General features: G+C 41.0%; 1 protein-coding gene across 3 annotated transcripts in view; it reads right to left on the bottom strand.

The window, feature by feature from the left end:
• The window catches only part of PAX5 (paired box 5), a 225,357-nt gene that overhangs the window by 35,374 nt on the left and 167,795 nt on the right, over positions 1–22,188 (bottom strand). For all 3 annotated transcript variants that reach the window (XM_082205048.1, XM_082205050.1, XM_082205049.1), the window contains one exon: positions 13,138–13,239. In XM_082205048.1, the coding sequence (XP_082061174.1) occupies positions 13,138–13,239 (102 nt within the window). The remainder of the gene's footprint in view (positions 1–13,137; positions 13,240–22,188) is intronic.

Here is a 22,188-nt window from a genome sequence, read left to right as displayed (position 1 = left end):
TCTCTCTGTGAAGCAGTCATGATTGAAGTGACTTTCTGCAGATTTCCCAGACATCAGGTGGGGTTTTACAAAATAATTTTTCAAATGTGACAACATTTGTCCCAGTAAGATTTAGTCAGCTACCAGTCACCATCAAAATTTGATCTTAACTGTTTGCTAACTGGGTACTGCTGAAATGTGTATTCACTTTAACTTCTGCCTCATTGCTTCACTGTGGAGGTGATTATGTTGGCTATTAACCAGCATTAATGTTCATTGTTTTATTGCTAAACTTTCCTACACCTTTTTTGCCCTCTGTGACTTAGCCAAACTACAGCCAGAAACTGCAGTCAATGTCACCAAAAAGGGTTTTACTTGCACCTCATGCTAAAGAACACCTCCTCATCTTCACCTGAACAGACAGTAACCCCGAGGCAAGATGCATACTTCAGTGGGCAGTTACTGGCTCATTGAGTTTTCAGCCAGCTCTGACATGGTCATTAGAAAACAAACAGTAACATTTTTTTTGAAAAGATAAAAAATGGCAAAGTAAAAACTGAAGCTAAATGATATGGGTGATGAGACAATCAAAATCCCCGCCGCGGGGATTTGAACCGCCGACCATGCGATCGGCAAGTCCTAGGTGCTGAGGTTTTACCCACAGCGCCACCCGCGTCCCAAGTTGATTTTACCAGCCTTTAAATAGAATCTGGAAAGGATGTTAAGTGTCTTTATCAGACCCGTTGTTGCCTAATCTTCCTGATGCAAACAGGACAAGCATTTCTGAAAAATTATTATAGCAGTTTAGGAACTCATGACAAGGCAGAGCACATAGGATTATCCTGTATTGTACTCACAGCACACTGTGAGGTAGGTTAGACTAAGACCCAAGCCCACACAGTATGTATCGTGGTTGTGCAAAGATTTGAAACCAATTCTACCATTCTGTTTCATATGTTGTCTTTTTAAAATGAGTACGGATTAGGCAGATATCTTGTTGCATAGCCTGATATCTAGTATAGCAAATGGAACACCACCTCAGTCCTATGACTTTGCCACAAAAGCCAGCTGAATTGTTCCAGGGGCACAACGATGTACATCACCAACTACTTACAAGCAAGGGGGTGGGGGAAACCATGGTTGTCATGCCCTCTTCATCAGTTTCCAGAGGCATTTGGATGACCAGTGTTGGGAGACAGAATGCTAGTCAGACCTTGGCCTGATCCTGCCAGGAAGCGCTTAAGTTCCTACATGAATACACTCCAAAAGCTACTAGCAGCTCACTTTACAGCAACACATAAGCCTTGACCATGAATTTTCTGTTTTTATACTTAATAGAAAATCTATCTGGAGCAAATGAGAAAGAGAGGCATACAGCTTGCACAGTTAGTGCTTGGAGCCTGTAAAATGTTGCTTTTGCTAGAGCACAATATAAGCTCCCACCACAAGAGTGTTGAAAAACCATTTGTCACACTATCGGTTTATGAAGCAGAGCTGGGACAGAGAACAGTTGGATTGAAAAGAACATGTGTCTCCTTCCACTCATATCTGTGTAATTCTAAATTCAATAAAGTCACACCCGTGTAAAAGTTATGTAAGCCAGAAGGAAAATAAAACACTGGTTCCCAATACTGCCGCCTCAGCCACTAGGAGTCAGCACTGGCTCCTGCAGTTGAAAAGCATAGGCGGCTTTCGCTTCCTACGCCTCTTGGAAGATTCAAAGTGGCTAAATGCTAAGCACTACTTTATAATTTCACAATTGATGTTATGTTCATGTAAATGTTCTCAAGAGAGGTAGCTTAGTGGCAGAGCATTGTCTTTGCATTCAATCCCTGGCATCTCCAGGTCGGACTGGGAATATTCCCTATCTGAAATCCTGAAGAATTGCTACCAGTCAGTGTAAAATACATTGAGCTAGATTGACTATTCATCTGACTCATTATAGGGCAGTCACCTGTGTTCCTATGTCCATGGAAGAAACAGATGCTATAGGAGGTCCTATGTTCTTGAGACCTCAAGTCCAACTCAACTGCATTGGACCCAGAGAGAATATGTGCTGCATTTTCTTTTCTGGGGGAGCTTGAGAATATATTTCTTTGCAGGTTTAGTTGAATTGTAGAGTGTTTTCACATTTAAGACTTAAACTGCCTCATTCAATTTACATAAATATTTTATTGTTACTGTAGAAAAGAGCCATTTGTCATTTGAATTAAGTTTTGGCTGACATAGGTTTTTAAATTTGTATTAAAAGTCCATTGAAGCAAGAACTGTTCTAAGCCTCACAAGTGAAAATGCTTGGAGTTTCACAACTGAATTAATCTAATAATGAAAACAACTCTTTTTCTTGATTACTCTTCTCAAATATGATTTCCCACCTTCTCCTATGCATGTGGTTCTAGAGGTCTTTTGAATGCTGTGTGTTTTTGACCCAGCAATTCTAACAAAAGGGTATTAGGCTGTAGCTACTGTATGTTTTAGTGAACCCTAGGTTTGAATTTGATCATTTTCAGATCCCTTTATTCGGGTAATTGCACACATAGACTTCGTATAAAGGAAATTCATTTGTTCAGGGTCACTGCATGGTTTTTCATTAAAAACAAATTACCAATGTTCAGAAAGGACATCTGGGTTTCCAGAGTCCCATTAATGACTATATTTTCAGCATCACTATCCCGGACGGTCTATCCTTTCCTGTCACCCTCCGTTTAGAGCCCCAAGAGGACAATGAGAATGACAGTCGAGTGAATGGCAAAGCATGAGGGATGAGGCCAAAGCCTTAGTCCCCAGGGAAAGGAAGAAGGTACAAGGGAAATAAAAAAAAAATATCCAGAGGGTAACAGGGGCCATTGTCTCAGCTTTTCCAATACAAGAACCAGAACAAATATTTAAATGAACAAGCATGATTATTTAAGCATAAGCTTATTCCAATTCAATTATAAAACACGACAAGCCCTCAGGGCAAGACAAGCTTGGGTGACGTTTAGAAAGTTTTCATGCTGAAAATACAACTAGTCAAAAACATGTTATTTCTGCAGACAAAATTCCTTGATCAAAAGTAACACCTAGAGAAAGCAGGCTTCATGGTGTGATATTATGATGCATAGAATGCATGAGTACTTTGATAGAAATTGCAAAGGACAATGTTTTCCAACCTGAGAGAATTGAGTGCATGCATGTACACATAGAGCACACTTGCTATGCAGATCTGAACCAGTCACTCACTCAGAGGTATCCTATTCTCCATGTAAAAACAATGAGAATGACTGGTGCTGCATTATGACTGAATGAAAGGCATTAACAACACAAAACAAGAAAAATCTTATATCCAGTGTTGCTGCTCCTGCCATTTTAGAAGTAACACATTTCTTTGGAAAGCAACGGTAAAATATACAGTTTCCTCCTCATATTGGACATGTCCAACCCATGTATGTAAATATTTTTATTTCTGACCCTTGGAGGGCTAGGAAATTGTAGCAAGCTCTCCTCAGGTGTAGGCAGGTATTTGTTCAAATTAACTCGCTGTTTGCATATCACACTTGAAGGTTAGGAGGAAAATTGAATTAAACACTAATATTAAGGAGGTAGCATTAAAAAAACAAACACCATGGATTAGCCAGTATCAAACGGGTTGCTAACTAGTTTTGTGCACCCAATATATTTTAGTCATGTGTTGCTCAAACAGCACCTCTTTTCAATAAGTTCAATTCTATAATTTTGGGTCTATTGTGAAGAATCACTCTGCTTATTTTGCATACATTTAAGCTCTACAGTCATACCTCGGGATAAATACGCTTCAGGATAAGTATTTTCAGGTTGCATTCTGCGGTGACCCATAAGTAACGGAGCGTGTTACTTCCGGGTTTCGCCGCTCGCACATGCACAGATGGTCAAAATGACATCGCGCGCATGCGCAGAAGCGGTGACCCACGCACGTGCAGATGTGCAGTTGCATCTTACATTCTGTTCAGGATGCGAATGGGGCTCCTCTCCCCCATGCTTTTCAACATTTACATGCAGCCACTGGGAGAGATCATCAGGAGGTTTGGGCTGGGTGTTCATCAGTATGCGGATGATACCCAGCTCTACCTCTCTTTTAAATCAGAACCAGTGAAGGCGGTGAAGGTCCTGTGTGAGTGTCTGGAAGTGGTTGGAGGATGGATGGTGGCTAACAGATTGAATCCTGACAAGACAGAAGTATACTGTTTTTGGGGGACAGGAGGCGGGCAGGTGTGGAGGATTCCCTGGTCCTGAATGGGGTAACTGTGCCCCTGAAGGAGCAGGTGCGCAGCCTGGGAGTCATTTTGGACTCACAGCTGTCCATGGAGGCACAGGTCAAATCTGTATCCAGGTCAGCTGTTTACCAGCTCCATCTGGTACCTAGGCTGAGACCCTATCTGCCTGCAGACTGTCTCGCCAGAGTGGTACATGCTCTGGTTATCTCTCGATTGGACTACTGCAATGCGCTCTACGTGGGGCTACGTGGGGCTACCGGAAACTACAACTAATCCAGAATGCGGCAGCTAGACTGGTGACTGGGAGCGGCCGCCGAGACCATATAACACCGGTCTTGAAAGACCTACATTGGCTCCCAGTATGTTTCCGAGCACAATTCAAAGTGTTGGTGCTGACCTTTAAAGCCCTAAACGGCCTCGGTCCAGTATACCTGAAGGAGCGTCTCCTCCCCCATTGTTCTGCCCGGACACTGAGGTCTAGCTCCGAGGGCCTTCTGGTGGTTCCCTCACTGCGAGAGGCCAAGTTACAGGGAACCAGGCAGAGGGCCTTTTCGGTAGTGGCGCCCGCCCTGTGGAGCGTCCTCCCATCAGATGTCAAAGTGATAAACATCTACCTGACATTCAGAAGACATCTGAAGGCAGCCCTGTTCAGGGAAGTTTTTAATATGTGACATTTTAGTGTATCTTTCATCTTTGTTGGAAGCCACCCAGAGTGGCTGGGGAAACCCAGCCAGATGGGCGGGGTACAAATAATAAATTATTATTATTATTATTATTATTATTATTATTATTATTATTATTATTATCTCGAGGTACCACTGTACTTGTATTGTCACAGACCATGAGTTGTATCCAAAACTGCATATGCAGCGTTCCACTACTTTAATGGGACTTCGCCTTCCTCTTCTTTCCCTGTGCACCCCCAAAGGCACTCCAGAGGGTATCCCAACCATTTGGAGATTTTTGAGGGTACACAGGAAGCTGCAGCAGAGAAGAGAGGGTATAGAAGTTCTGTTGCACAAGCAGAACTCTGTTGTGCAAGCAGAATGGCACCACTGGATATAGCCCTATACTTATTTCTATGTCATTGCCATGTAAAGCAAACAGTTACATTTTCCCTTGTTTACATCCATGTGTGTGTGTGTGTGTGTCTCCTTGCAAATTGTGGATTACACTTCATGCATCATTTAAATTCGGCTCTAGTCTATGAAAGTGTATGCCATTGTAAATTTGTTTATTTTTAAGGTGCTGATTTAGCAGCATATATCTGTGAATATAAACTCAGGACGAGGAAGGGTATACTGCCAGTGTTGTTACTCTTTATGTCAAAGATGGCATTGAGTCCAGCAAGCTAGAAAACCAAAAAGAGCCAGCCACAGAATCATTGTGGGTGGTGATACCAGGCTCAGGAATAATTTAGTGGAGGGGACATGCTATTGTCCCCCTGATCAAAATGCTTAGGGAGATCTTGTAGTAGTAGGAAACTTCAACTACCCTCATATAATCTGACTATGTATTTGTTTCCGTCGTGACAAAGAGGTAGCGTTTCTAGATATGCAATACAGTTAAATTATCAAACTCACTTCTGCAGGAGGCAGTGATGGCTGCCAACTTGGATGGCCTCAAAAAAGGATTAAACTAATTCATGGAGGAGAGAGCTATCAATGGCTACTAGCCATGATGACTATGCTCTACCCCCAAACCTGGATGCCACAGTGTTTCCAAACACATGTGCTCATGTTCAGCTTGCTCCCTTCCCACAGGCATCTGGTTGGCCACTGGGGCTGGATAGGCCATTGGGCTGATCCAACCAACTCCTCAATGTTCTTAGCTGCATTTACCTTGACTTGTTTCCACCAACCACTTTTTACAGTGCATTGTAAGGGAAGATTGACAATGGTGGACAAACTGTCTGCCATTCCTGGTCTTCTCACTTTTGAACCTTTGACAAGCTTTCAGGGAACACTAGATTTCCTCTGGAAATCTTTGGTTTACTTTAGTGCTTGGATTCCAATTCCTGATCAACCTCGGCCAGCATGGCCAGTGGTCAGAGATGATGGGAGCTGTAGTCCTACAACATCTGGAGGGCCACAGGTTATCCACAACTGCTTGACTGTATGGTAATAGTCTGTAACATTGGATCCTCTTTCTACACAGTATCTTCTGTTTTAAAGGCAGCTTATCCCATCTATGTATCCTGATTGAACTACTAGCATAACTGATGTGCAGAGGCAAATATATTGCTTTGTTCTTTATGGTTCATTGAATTAATCTCTTTGACCATTCTTGCCTTCTGTGTTCACAGTAAAAGACAAAAAGCATACAAAATGTGGAACATTTCTGTGGGACATATTCAGTGATTCCATAAAAATGCATCCTCAAACCTTGTTAACCTGTAATAGAACTCACGCTTTTACATATCCATCCATGAAATGGTTTGACAGTTTCAGTGTCAAAATAGGAATCGCAGATGATAGAATACAAAAACTGGAAATGATCTGAAGAAAGAAACATTAGAGCTACCCTCTTGCTTTAAGAAAAAATCCTCAACAAATTAAGACATAACACCACACATTAATCCAACCAATAACATCACACAGATAAACCCATATCTCTCAAGATATAGCATGCTGCAGGACCAAAGCAAGAATGGACAAAGCAACTTGTTGGATCTGTACACAATCTGTCCAATGCACAAACTAATCGCTGTATGAAGATAACAAAGGACCAATTCAGATTTGGAGCCAAAAGGACATAGGTCACACTCAGTAGCTTCTTCCCATGATGTGCCGCCAGAAAAGTGTTTATGAAGGAATTATGTGGGTGGGGTCAAATACATACTTTATTCATGCAAATGTCATATCCCTTCCACCCATATGTACATGCTAGAGTGATGTGGTAGTTAAGAGCAGTGGACTCGTAATCTGGTGAATCGGTTTGCTTCCCTGCTCCTCCACATGCAGCTGCTGGGTGACCTTGGGCTAGTCACACTTCTCTGAAGTCTCTCAGCCTCACTCACCTCACAGAGTGTTTGTTGTGGAGGAGGAAGGGAAAGGAGATTGTTAGTCGCTTTGAGACTCCTTAAGGGGAGTGAAAGGCGGGATATCAAGTCCAAACTCCTCCTCCTCCTCCTCTTCTTCTACATAGCCAATGAATGTTTGTATGGAACCAAATGCCATTATTGATCCAGACCCTTTTTGTTCCTTCTTGATCATGTTATGGGAAAGGCATAGGAAGAAGCTGTGTGAAAGTGTCACTGCCATTAACCAGCCTTAAACACAGTTTTCATGTTACTTCTGCAAAGTGGTTGCTGCTGCAACACTGTTCACCTGCACATGCCCCACACTCTCATAAAAGCACTAATCACATTGCCTGCCTGCATCACAATGTGGCTCCAGTGGAAGTGCAGAACATGTGATAAATATTCTTACAAATTACTAACAAGAATATGCTGAATCAAACCAAGAGTCCACCTGCCTCCTACAGTCACCTGCAAGATGGCCTCAGAAAGCTCACAAGCAAAGCACGACAGCCACCTCCTGTTGCTTGCTGCCAGAGCCTGGTTAAAAGCAAACAAACAGGCAGACATTTCATAGCTCTGCTTGTCTTTCCAAAATCCAAAAGCTCCATCTATTATACTTACATCTTCCTTTTCCTTTAAAAGTCTCAAAGTGCATAGGAATAGAGGAAGCTGCCTAATAGTGAGTCAAACCCATTGGTCCATCTAGCTCAGAACTATTTAGCAGTACCTCTCCAGGGTTTCAGGCAGGATTCCAGGGATGGAATCAGGGAATTTCTGCATGCAAAACATATATTTGCTCCCCCACTGAGCTATGCTCTTTCCCCGAAAGGACTCCTAGTGATTTACTATGAGATCTCACCTTGGGAAACATTTTTGCAAAAGCAACCACACCACAAAGCAGTAATATATGCATTGCATCTTAGCTACTTGAGTGCAAAAGCAACAACTGGAAATGCTGTCATGTTAGAACTGGTTCTAAATCCCAATAAGTAAATGAGCAGACCAAAACAAAAAGCATGTTTGTAACCATCTACCATAGGTCTACACCATCAATCATTTGTGAGAATCTAATACATGTAAGAATAATAGTACAATCTCCACAAGTGCATGCACATTGAGAAGCACATATGTAATGACACGTTAAATGAGATAATCTACATCCAGCCTGGGAACTGTGGGCTGTGTAACCATTGAGAGGCCATCTACAAATTCAGGTTCATGCAGTATTTATGTATATCATGCTAACCTCTCTGCTTATTTGATCACGCTCCACATTTCATATTATTTCCCAATTATATGCCACAGAGGGCCAATTTAGGCATTGTTCTCCCAAGGGAAGACTGCAGGAATGGAAACTGCCTTGCTCATGCCAACACTCAGGAGAGCAACATCTGAAAGTACCATATATGGTGCAGTTCTTCACATGAGCAGTAGCTGCACACCAGCACTACTGTTACCTAGCAGTTCGAAAGCACACCAGTGCAAGTAGATAAATAGGTACTGCTGTGACGGGAAGGTAAATGGTGTTTCTGTGAGCTCTGGCATCTGTCACAGTGTTCCATGCACCAGAAGCGGCTTAGTCATCCTGGCCACATGACCTGGAAAAGCTGTCTGTGGACAAACGACGGCTCCCTTGACCTGAAAGCAGAGATGAGTGCCATACCCCATAGTTGAATTTGACTAGGCTTAACCATCCAGGGGTCCTTTACCACTGCTACCAGAAGCATGAAGTAGTGGCATGTGGTTATTACACAAAAAAGGGACTGTGCACACAATAACAAACTTTTAAACATTACCCTTGCCATATGTACCATTGCCATGAGCAAGAACTTTTCTGTGGTGATCATATGGGGTCAGAAACCATCCAAACTGGCTTAAATTCACTCCCTATTGTCCATGATGATGCCATAAGTGACTGATACTATGCACCAGCTCAATGTGATCAGGTGTGCCACCTTGCCCCCATGCTTGAGGGGGCCTGGGGTGCACAGCTGCCATGGAACTTGGGGGGCAGCCCCTTCATTGAAAATTGGGGGAGCTTGGTCCCTAGTCCTCCCCCACTCAACTCTGGTGAGTGTGATGGCTACTTGTCCAGGCATTCCTGAGGGGAAATCTGTTAGGTGCTTTCCTGGTCTAGCCTTTCATCTGCTAGCTATAGGTACACCTGGATCCATATCAGCTGCCTCCCAGTTCTGACCTGCCTATCACAAATTCTGCTTCCAAATTACCTAGCACATCCTTTGGCAAATACTACAGAAATTAAAAGACTATAGTATAGCACAGGCATGTCTAACAGGTAGATCGTGACCTACCAGTAGATCATCAGACTTCTGTGATAGATCACTGGTAGATCACTGGCTCCCCCCCCCAAAGATCAACAACTTCGGCTCCCCCCAAAAAGCTCGACACCTTTGACCTCAACCCCCCAAAAGAGGGTAAATCACTGCCAGTTTTTAACTCTGGGAATAGATCGCAATCTCTTGGGAGTTGGCCACCCGTGGTGTAGCACTTTGCAGAAGAGGATCAAGCTATATAGCAATGTCAAAAAACATAAAACAAAAACTCCCTTACTCACTTTGTATCTTGCACCCCATGTTAATTAGTCATTGGCATAATTCATGGCTAATTATTAAATGATTTATTGTATCCACTTTTTGCATATGCTCTGAAAATTACAGGAGATCAGTATGTCTAGAAGTGAGTTTCTGAGAACTGGTGAAATGAATCCTCCTTGTATAAATGTCAGGACAGAATAATTCAGTCATACGAGAGTACAAACACTGATCTGTGTGTAATAAAGCTAATCTGCCGGCTGTTTCAGAGCCAAATCATAAAAGACTGCATGCATTCATAAGAGGCTTCTGAAACTGCCCCTCCAAACGATAAGTGACAAGAGATGAACAAAAAGTTATTTTGGATTCCAGTTAGTAAAGCCTAGTTTAAATGAGCAAGAAGGCTTTTTAAAACCAGCAGGTAACTTTCACCTTTGTAGAGCAGAATGTTGCTATTAAAAGAAAACATGGAACTTTATCTGTGCAGGTTTATGTTCTTAGAAACATAGTTTTCTATCCAATGTAGTACTAAGCAACTGTCACATTGCCCGGCTAGCTCAGTTGGTAGAGCATGAGACTAAGCAACTGTCCCATCAGTGCAATGATTTATGATTGTGCAACAGGGCTTTCCCCCCCTCCACATGCCCCCTTCCCTCTCCCCAAATCTGCTCTAGAGGGTTGGGGGAAACCCAGAACAGATTTAGGGGATGCATGGAGGTGAGGGAGGGAAGTAGTGTTGCACAACTGTAAACCTTGCACTGACAGGACAGTTACTTTGTGCTGTGTTTGATGCAATTTTAAGTGCTTAGGGTCTCTAAAGTTAATCCAACCCTGGGGGAGGGTCAGGACAACACCTAGAACAGCTCACAGGGGAACAATCATATTTGTGTAACACTTGTTTAGCATATGCATATATATATATATATATATATATATATATATATATATGCTTTCGTAGATTTTCACGGGTACAGGAATGCAGGTTTTGGTGTCTTCGGGTGTCTTCCCGTGTAAGAGTCGACTCTTACACGGGAAGACACCCGAAGACACCAAAACCTGCATATATATATATATATATATATATATGCACACACACACACACACACACACACACACACACACACAACCTTTATGACAATACTTCAGCCCCCAATGCACTTTTACCAATATATGAATATATATGGGGGAGGGGGCCAAAAACAATCCAATGAGGGCTGAATATGCCCATTACATACAGAACTGTGACTGGCTGTTGCTGGACAGGAATAAAATGGAATATCTTAAGAAATTGCTTGGCTGGCTGGCTGAAATCTTAAACAGGAGCAACCATACTGCCCGTCCTAATTCATGTGACTTGACACCAAATACTTGCTTTGGTTTTTAACGTTTTAATAGCAACTCATCATGAGGGATGGGCCAACCATTTTTAAAACTCAGAAGTTTTAAAGGGAGCTTGCAATGTGGCAGAGGAACGGACTGCTAGGAAAAGGGGGAAAGGGGGGGAGACTGCGCAGTATGCAGAACATTTGTCTAAATGATCAGCCTGAATTATGACCAGACTCTCCAATTAGTCCATGTTATGTGTAATGCTTGTAAGAAAATATGCCCATTCTGAGAGTGTGAAGGAGGATTTCAGGAAGCCGGTACAACATTCAGTTCGCATAAGCTAGGTAACCAGCCAGGCAGTGGGGATTCAGTTCCATTCACATTTTCATGTGGCTCCCTAATTCATTCTCAAACCACACACAAAACAAAATTTGGTGATCCTTTAATATCTGCACTTATCCAAATTTTGCAATGCAGTTCAACAAGCAAATAAGGTGTAGGAAAATATATTTTATACGCTTGTGCAAATAGTATACAAAATGCAATTTAGGGGAATTGCTTGCAAAAATTATGAGACTGCACATTAAAATGCTTACAAGTGCTCGAATTACTTTTTAAATAATGGAAGCTGATGCAGGAATGTGGGAGCGGGATTTAAGAATCGAAAAATGAGAAACTAGGAGATTCTGAACATGGCAGATTCATTCACCCCTAAAGCCAGGTGCATGTGTGAAGTAGCACTACAGCAGAGAAGACCTTTGGGATTTTCAGATTACATTTCAGAGCTAGGGAAGAATAGAGGGGTTGGTTTATGTTGGTAACGATGGATTTGGGGGGGGGGGTTACTTAATTATTTGATCCATCATAGACTCACTGAACAAAAGGTTCATGACAATGGAGAGAAGAGTAGGTGATGTTGCTTATATTGCTTGTGTTTGGACCAATAAACTTTGACTGCCTGAATGGCCAGAAGATGAAGAGTGCAGTTGTCAAGGATGGAACATTCCTGAATTTTCTTCCCAGTGAATTGAAAATGTGGCTTTCCAGTGTTTGGGAAGAGAAATATCTTTTCTAAATGTATGTGAAATTCCACCAGTCCCTCTCTGTAAACAGTAACAGTTTTCTTAAATTTAATATTTCTACCACTTCACTATAGTTCTAAATATGGGGCAATAATTCATCAGTTCCTAATGTTACTAAATACTGCCCAGTATGAATGCATTATTAAAGTCTGATGTTACAAAGTACTGAGTAAAACTTTTTCAACTCTTCCCCACTGTCAGAAAAATTTGAAAGCCCTGCTCCTGGCAGAGGGCACTTTCAATTATCATACCCAAGCTTGAGATGTTCTTACATCAAATAACAGCCCAGGAAATGGTTGGCTTCTTTTAAGGCAAATATAAGAAAGACCAAAGGTGAACAAAAGGGAACATTAGGTGATTCACTGGAGACATTAATGGCTAAGATCTCATGTGTGAAAAGCCTTGGAAGAGATCATTTGCAGGCACCCATATTAAGCAGCATAATTTCAAAGCATGAGATTCCTCTGGCACAATTGCAAGAAATGCTTATAGCAAAGTTAATTAAAATGATTCACATGACAAAAATTCAGAGAAGTGAGGTAACTCTGAGATTAACCTTATGTACATTTTATCATGTGTATCCAACAGCCATGCAGCAAGGCTAGACACTTCTTTTCCTACATATTTTGACCGAAAAAAATCTCTTTTTCCAGTCCACAGTCCTATGTAACCCAAAGCATATGGATTTAAGTCTCCCTCTAACTTCAAGTAGTCCTAAACCAGCTTGAACTCAGTTTACTTGCGCTATAGAACAGCAGCCTAGGTGAAATTAAAAGACTGTGAGAAAGGCAGTAGTTCAATTTGCCTGTTTTACATCTCCTCTTTCATTCAGTGCCATTACTATGCCTGCCAATGGTATGAAAGCGGAGCACAAAGGCAGCACTTGGCTTTGCTGCTAAAAGACTGTTTCTTTCTTTTCTTTCTTTTTTTAAATGGAAACTCACCAGGCACCATCCCTGTCAGCGTTGGAGCAGAGTAGCTGCCCTGTCCAGCAGGGGGGACGTGCGGAGGGTATCCAGGGAGGGTTGTGCTTGCCAAATCACGACCTGAAGAATCAAACCAACAAATCACCATGTGAGCATTCACAAGAACTAGACATGTTTTTACATTTCCCTTAACACTCAGAACACAGGCCATGCATTTGTCATAACTGTACTGTGAATACCAAAGTGGGATGTTTTCCCCCCAGCCTTAGCTTTGGCAGAAATGAGAAAGATTTCCCTTTCTTTATAAGCTGCCACAAAGTAAGAGACTGAGAGCAATGGCAAACAGCACTGCAAACAGGTTAGTAGCAAACCAGCTTTGAACTCTACATGTTCCTGCTTATTCTTAAGTTTCTTTGCAGATCTGACATGTCAAACAGATTGAAAACAGATTTATTTTTCTGAGTGATGTGAGGACCCTTTTCTAGAATTAAAAAAGTTAATGTAAGAGGCAAAACAAACCCCCCAAAATAAAACAATCTTCAATCAAGGTATAGGTAAAATATACTCTTATTAAATAGAAACAGAAGCACTTCACGACTATTGCTATACTACAGGTGGAATTCAACTGCATACCAGCAAATTCAGGTTGCAAAGTTAAATGGATTTTGCACCCTTGCACAAAACCAGTTCAAAAAGGGGGGGGGAGCTCTCTTAGTGGTAAGGATAAGGAAATGCACTGGAAAATATGGGATAACAATTCTTTGATGTGACATCATATAACCTCCCAGCAGACAACTCAGAATGAATGCTCATTAAACAGGTTGACTGAAAAAGACTGCCTGAAGATAACATAGCCTGAATGAAGGACACAACTAGTGTGAGAGCTATCTCAATAACTCATTGAAAAAGTACTGGTGAAATGTGTGGCATCTGAGAAAGACCATCATTGACATATTGAATTGAAATATACCATGTTATAAAAGCAAATCTGCTACAGTCTGTTCTTCTGAGGGTTTGAACTAATGTATTAACTTTCCTGACAAGGCTAAATGCCATACCCTTTGACACCAAAGTTTGATATGTGAGTTTTTCCACCTTTTGGCTATTTCAAGTCAAGTTATTTGACTAAAGAAAGGTTATGGCAAGCTCACTTACGTGATTTATTTTATCATTTTTGATACTTCAGCAAAAAACAACAACTGTACTACAAAAGTATATTACAATTTTGTATTCCCACTACATATGATAAAATAAGCCCTTTTCTTGACACCCCCATCACCATTCTGGTTTGGTTAAGACTTGTGATTAACAACACAATGGGGTGAGCTACCAAGAGTGCAAGATTTTCAGTGTCTTTTCCCTAATGACTGAAAAAGAGAACGCAAACTGAAGACCTCTCTGATAAGAAGGGCTATTTAAATATGCACAAGAAATGTAGAACGCAACCTGCAAATTCATTATGTTCTGGATATATCTGAACAGAATTCTGTCATCATTCATCCTAAAGGACATTAAGGATAAAAGAAACAGAAATGCCCTAAATATGCCCAGTTTCCAAAAACATACCATTTATTGTGAACAGCTAAAATATATTGTCAAATAAAATAAATTTCAACATTCACCTCCTGTGGATATCCATTACTCATCTGTGAATGGAAAAACCAGGGGCTTGAAGCTCATTGATTCTAATAAGCGGTTTTATTTATTCAGGGATGGATCTGTCACAAATATTATCATCTTGTAACCATGGAGTCATCAACACACTCCTAATTGCTGCAATGATGTCCTTGAGGACCTCTTAGGGTGTCTGTGAAACCTCTAAGCACCCCAACTAAAATAAGGGTCCTACTTACTGTCCCTTCATCATGGGGTGGAAAGAGTAATTACCTTCCCCCATGTGAAAAGTATATATTGCTGACAGTGGAAGTTGAAAGAAAACTCTTTCTTACTTTCTCCTTCAGCTCTGTGTACTTTGCAAGGCTCAGATTAACACCTGAGAAAGCAACATTATCAAAAAGAAAGGAGTGAAAGGGAAGGTTTCAAACCTATTGAACCTTAGGAAAAGGAATCTGACAGACTTTTCTGAAATTATGAAACTATGAAATGTTACATAGCATGTTGTATTTTAGTTGCATTGTATTCAAGTTGCTATAAAGAATACTTTAGGCACGTAGCCAGTATTTTTCCAAATGGATTGTGGTAGCCTACCTTGTGACTGCGTTTTACGTTTGGATCACAAGTTAAATCACAAGGCAGTGGTGAGAGAAGCTGTTACGTGAGTACCTTTGCTAGTGTTTATATATGCAGATGAAGCTGCTTGCATCACACAAACACAGAAATAAATCCATGTAGCTGTTGGTCTTTGGGTGTTGGCCAAAATGCATGCAGCAGAAAGAGCGAGACATAGTATTTTGATCTTTAGCTAGAAAGCTACTTTTTAGTAAAATATATTTAGAGGCTCACACTGGGACCAGTGGAAGAACATTTGTAAAACTGAAAACAATATATCTTTGTTATTTTATAACATTTGAAACAAGTTCTGCAAGTAAAGTTTTGAAACCTTATTTCTAGTGTTGAAGAAGATTTACTTCTGTGTGAAAGTAAGATCAGAGACCTTCCGCTATTACAATTTGTCTTTCTCAAAAGTTCAAACAAACATCAAAGGCAATATTTGGACATTATTATCCTTAGGGGCCAAAAAAAGGATAACGTAACCATTACCGCTCAGTTACATTCAGCAACATTTCTTGCCCTGAGAGCAATCTACTCATTCAGAAAGGGCACATGGTATGAACATTCTGGAACTTTACCACTTCCAAAGTCAAAAGGAGCATTGCCTGTTTCAGTGCCAGAACTGCCAGCCTGAAATTGTCTCACTTTGCCTAATGGTAAGGCCAGCCTTGCATGGGAGATAAGAGTATCGGGACATTGAGCTCTAGTTCAACCTTCTTTTTGGCAAAGTAGGTTTTACATGCAAGGAGTTTTGAAAGGAGCAAACTGAAAATTCAAATATTCAATATTCAAATATTCACACCTACATTCTGAAATAATGCAGCATCATCAGTGCTGTAGCACATGCTTTTCTTGAGTATTTAGAACTGGACATTAATCTGCAGACAATAAAGCTTTAAATAATTCTTGGTATTGCTACACACACACACACAGACAGACACACACACACACACATGCAAGATGAGAAAATAGTCCATAAACAGTTCCACTGGAGGAAAAGGTCAAGTACTGGCTGGTTTTTTTAAAAACTATCAGAGTAAGGTATAGCAACAACCTGGACATAATGAAATCAGAAAAAATAAGCTGCAGATGTAAGGAGGCTTTATATTCAATAGACTTTTAATGAACCGATGAACTGATATTTGCTTTGCAATGTTTATGCTACTACACACTCTAATACTCACACTCCCAGTGTATTACAACAATAATGACAATAAATTATTCTATACAGGCATACCTATAGTTTCAGAGGCAATCAGCAAGGGTAGGCTTTAAATCAGCCAACCAATCAGCAATGACCTTCCTCTATGGCATGTACTGTTAGTAACTACCTGCCATGTTGATGATGACTTGACTGAATGTCTTTTTTGAAGGTCTGAGTAGGTGAGAGTGATCTTACAGTTTTTTCCACATTTCTAAAACTGAACACTTGAGAGGTATTAAATGTTAGCAACCACACACTCATAATTCCCCCAATCCCCTGAAAAAAAACCCTGCATTTTTAAATGATGGTTGCTCAGAAAAGTTTCATGAAAGACATGCAAGAGACTGAAAGCCTAAAGTCATGCAGATGCTTCAACAACCACCCTGTCTTCCCAATACTTTCCTGACACAAGTGGCTCACACCTACCCCAGAGCCCAATCCTCCTCTCTTAAGCTTCATTCACTTAAGGGCTACCAAGAACACCTCTTCACCGTACTAGCTGGAAACTTAAGTCCAAACAGCAAGGGCACACAGAGAAGATAACAATGTCATCCTTGTAGCGGAACTCTCTTTTCTTAGAGGTAGCAAAAGCGTGGCTGGTTCTGCAAAGTTAACCCTGTTCGTTTTCAAACTGCCACATTGCTATCTCTACCTAAGCTTTACTTTTCAGAGCACCGTTGATCATAGCAAACAGTCATTGTTCTTTAATCAACTTGTCAAACCACTACCAGGAATTATCCACCGACAAATTGTTTCTTATGATGTCAGCAGGATTTGATTTGAAATAAATAATTTGTGAGGTTGCAATGCAGAGAAAGCCATACATACATTCAATAGTTGTCAGTCTCAACAATGTATCAGATTTGTCCTGTATGCCTATTGGGTTTTCAGTACTATAAAGCATCTGCTGCATTTTTGGCATAAATAACAGCTCCTTATATCGGGCGCACAGTCCAAAAGGATATTTATCCTGCCACAGGCCACACTGAAATGAATCAGAGTTCTACGAGACCCAAGTAGTGCCTGGTGGCTCAAAAGATCTACTCACAAAATAAAGACAGAATTAAAATCAATAGAAAAATCTCAACCTGGCCCAAAGACTCTCATGAGTATAGCTTCTAACAGGGACCTCACCCAAGAATCACGCCTCACATTCTCTGAATACTCCAGAAACAGATTATATATTTCTGAGAAGAATATGAGCCTCTGCCTGGCAGCTCAGGCCTTTTGAGTAAGGCCTGATGAGTCTGAGTCAATCTGCCACCCAAGGCTATTGGCTCACTTGAGGCATCCCTAATCAAGGTTACAGAAGATACAAAGGCTCAGCCTTCAGCATTAAGCAACAAAATACAACTGAAAACACAATATGCTAAGATAACAATCTGCAGCATATAAATGTCCAAAGGGAAGAATAAAAGCAAGTGACCAGAATCTACACAACGCATAAACGGTGGTTTAGAATATAGTATCGTTTTGTAAAGGTATTCCAGGTCTCCCTGGGGAAGGTATTCCACAACTTGGCTACCACCACCTACAAGACCCTTCCTTGGTAGTAGCCACCCATTTAACTTAAATCACATGCTTGCTTTGATATCTAAGACATTTAATTTAGATAGGAATGTACCTACTGCTATATATACCTTCTTATGCTCAGAATTTTGGGTGGGTAAAACATTGTACACATAAACTATAAATGTAATATTTTGCAGAAATACTGTATGTACAACTAATATACCCCAATGAATCTTAATAAAGAAATATGTGATAAGCTGCAAGAAGTAGGCATAAAAAGCAATGGGATAGAGGAAAGAGATATTTAAAAGTCCAATGCAGAGGCGCCAACTTGCGCCCAAGATTGAGGGGGTCCAGTGCACATCGTGCACATGTGACATCATGCACACGATGCTGTGTCATTGGAAGAAGGCTGAGTGAGGCGCCCAGCAGGGCACGGCTTCAGTGGCCAGTGACTCCTCCTCTCTCACGCTCAAGAGCAGCCAGCCACTGAAGCCGCCCCACACTTGGCCTCCTCTCTCCCCTCAGCATTGTGGGGGCCTGGCCCTCTCCCAACAAATATTGGGGGACCAAACACACTCTCTTGTCTGCCCCCCTTATTTTTTTAATTTTACTTTCAGTTCCCTTTTGGGGTTCTTATTTTTGTTGTATTTTAGTAAGCTGTTGTCCTTAAGAAACCCACTGGTGGCCCGCTAACCACCCACTTGTGTGATTATTTGTTTTTCACAGGGAGACTTTTCTGTCACTGATGGGTTAATGCCTACACATATTTAAAAAGCAATCCAAGCTATAGAAAACCAGTCTCATATTAAAATCAAATATGTAAATCCACCTTAAGAAGAATGCCATTGAACCCTGATATTATGTGTGATATGCTAGCTGTCCAGACAAGAATCACGTAGCTTCTATGTTATGAACAATGCTTTACACACTAAATAACTACAGTGCACTAGTAGAAGCAGCAGTCAAATTAGTTGCAAGCTTATACTTTCTCTATCACTTAAAATATAGGATTCAATCAGAAGTCAAATTCACTGAACATGGCATGGTCCTGAGATGTCCCATTAAACTGGGTGGGAGGGATAAAAATCAATTGCTGAATTATTACCTATTAGCAGCCCCTAATTGGCTGAGAACTGGGAGTTGAACCAACTGTTAGCTAGGAATGTTGGCCTTTATTGTTCATCAAAATTAAATCAGAAAAGAGAAGAAAGGACAGGGTATAGGAATCAGGAAATTCATTGACTCAATCTCCACAAGCTCAAGGAACTCGGTAACAAAGGAATGTAAAACAGATCACAGGAGCCAGTGGAGTTTGTAATATCATAGTTTAAAAATGCCAGCCGACAGTTCTTAGAGCTGCCCAGTCTCACTGGGAAGGAAAAGATGACCTTATGTCAGCTCAAACAGGGCTGACTGTATGTCATTGTCAGTGACAGAGGGAACATATACAGCTCACTCTTGTCTATCCGTAACAGGAGTATTGTCTACTGTTAGCACTGAGCCCTCCAGATAATTGATTAGCTGACAAATGGCAGTTTATATTTTGCTGATAATCAACTGCTTTCAACCTTCTGTGAAAAGGCAAATATGTTATTACAACTGTTACTTTACTCTCTTTAATGTTAAACACTATAAAGGAAGGTTCCTAAGCACTTCTGCACATTTATATGAGAGCCATAGAAGATGTTCACACAAAAACAGCACTGTGCCCTTCTGGGTGCTTTGTGCCAGTTGTGTTCTTATGCGATTCCTATTCATTCTAATGTATCTTGACAAACTTTGGTGGATTATATCCCATTTCAGTCCTAATGAAACCTGCTACCTAGGTACTATATGACTGCAGCTAAAGCAATTCCACTGTCTCCATTGTCTGGTGCCACTGGCTACATGAAATAACTTGCTGCAAAGGTCATACTGCCTTATAATGCCAACAATAATAATATCAACAAGGATTTATTCAAAAATAAGCATGTCATCCACTATATGCAGAGTCAGCAGCACAATAAACAACTAATACTTGATATATCCATGGGCTACACACAATACTAGAAAGTAACTAAATCCTTTAAAATTGTTATCTTGTTCATCATAACAAATTTCCTATTATATGGTATCTTAAAAGTCATATTAAACAAATTAATATTTATATACCATTTAACTGACATGTCATTAAAAATAATAGCAATGAATATCACAATGACCAAAAACTAGGGTTGCCAAATTTCAAAAAGTAAAAATCCGGACACAAAAGTTGTTGCCATACATCCGGATTTTGACGATTTCCACCCAGACACTGCATCCGACATACAATACATTGGTTTCTCATTCCTGGATTTGATGTTCTTGTAGCTTTTACCCACAAGTGAGTCTTAAATAACAGCATGCCACATAGTAGCATATTACGGAAAAAGTTTAAGAGATGGCTATGATTGTACAGAAATTCTGCGGATTGCACCAAATATCCAGAGGCAGGGGAAAGACTGCTGGAACCCTTTCCTGTATACAGTGGTGCCCCGCAAGACGAATGCCTCGCAAGACGAAAAACTCGCTAGACGAAAGGGTTTTTCGGTTTTTGCGTTGCTTCACTAGACGAATTTCCCTATGGGCTTGCTTCGCAAGACGAAAACGTCTTGCGCTTTTATCTTAAGGCCGCTTGAAGAGGCGCAGTTGCGACGGACCGTGCTTCGCAAGACGAAAAGACTCGCGGAACGAATTATTTTCATCTTGCGAGGCACCACTGTATTGCAAAAAATTAGAGACTCAGTAACACTGAAAATTATCAACAAACATTTATGTTTTGAAGTTCTATAATACAAATCAGTCAGTGTATTGATCAAATAAACCACACTGAAAGGCACAAAACAGTAAGGAACTAAGACTGTACACCAATAATTTGTCTTCTGACAGTCATACACTTGGTACAGCTAATTTCTTCTGTGAGATTCTGAATTTCAGGAGAAAAATGACCAAGGAAATAATCTTAAGCTGTGTGGGAAGGTACCTGAGGAGTCACTGGATGCTCTGAACCTCCCTCCCCTCTTTGTGAACAGAAACCTCCTTGTTTCAGCAGTAGAAAACTGTACTGTGGTCGCTGTCCCACCAGCAGTGCTTTGCTGGAGGTGGGCACAAATCCGGGGCATGTTATAAGAGGCCATGGATTAAAACTATACCAGCCCTGAGCCAGGCAGAGTTGTGGAGGAGGGTTCAAAATAGTTTATTGATATTTTTCATATCAGATGGGGGGAACCAATAACAAGAACAATGTGGAGCATATGCACCTCTACATTTGGTTTCAGCGAACATAATAGTACACACTGCAGTGAGGAATGGGTGTCATTCCCATTCGTCACCTCCTGCCCTTGGTGAGCTGACAGGGTTGTAGATTGGCAGTAGATCTGCCAAAAAAGTGTCTCCCCACCACCACAACTTTGCTGGATTACAGCTCCTGACATGCCTCACCATTGGTGATGCTGCCTAGGGCTGATGGCGGTTGGAGTCCAACAACACTTAGAGAACTGTGGGAGAAGGAGATTTCCACCTTCCCCCTATAGCCCCTCATGCTCACTCTTCCAGAGGGTCCCCCCACCAATCCCCCATAGTACATATTCAGAAGGTAGAGGAGGTTAGGGGAAATGAAGAACAAGACACACAGCAGTGAAATGAGTGGAATTCTGTTCACGAAAATCTGTTCTAAGGTTTTTGCACATTCTACAATAAGCAAACAAACGATAAAAAAAGTTAAGTGTTGTTTGCAATGTCATAACTAATATATGTTAGCAGGCATGTGAAACAAGGAGGTGAACACAATATGGACTTGTCCTGGCAGAAATTTGCATTCTAAAAAGTGCTTGTGGCACTGGATGAAAGTTTTAAATCACTGCTAAAAATCACTGCAGCAAGAAAAGAACATGTGCCTCTAGCTGAAGAAGAGAATAAAACATGTTTCCATAAATGTTTTGTCATTTTTGGAAAATACTGCAAAGTTCTGAGGTCTTATGTTTCCATTTTTAGCTCATTTCTTGCATCCTGAGCTAAATATCAGGAAGCTGATCAAATTTGCAGATGACACCAAACTGGGAGGGGTGGCTAACACCCCAGAGGACAGGATCACACTTCAA

This window comes from Podarcis vaucheri (genome assembly GCF_965113315.1).
Source record: "Podarcis vaucheri genome assembly, chromosome: 17".
Classification (NCBI taxonomy): Eukaryota; Metazoa; Chordata; class Lepidosauria; order Squamata; family Lacertidae; genus Podarcis; species Podarcis vaucheri.
This window is presented reverse-complemented; position numbering and strand designations above follow the sequence as displayed.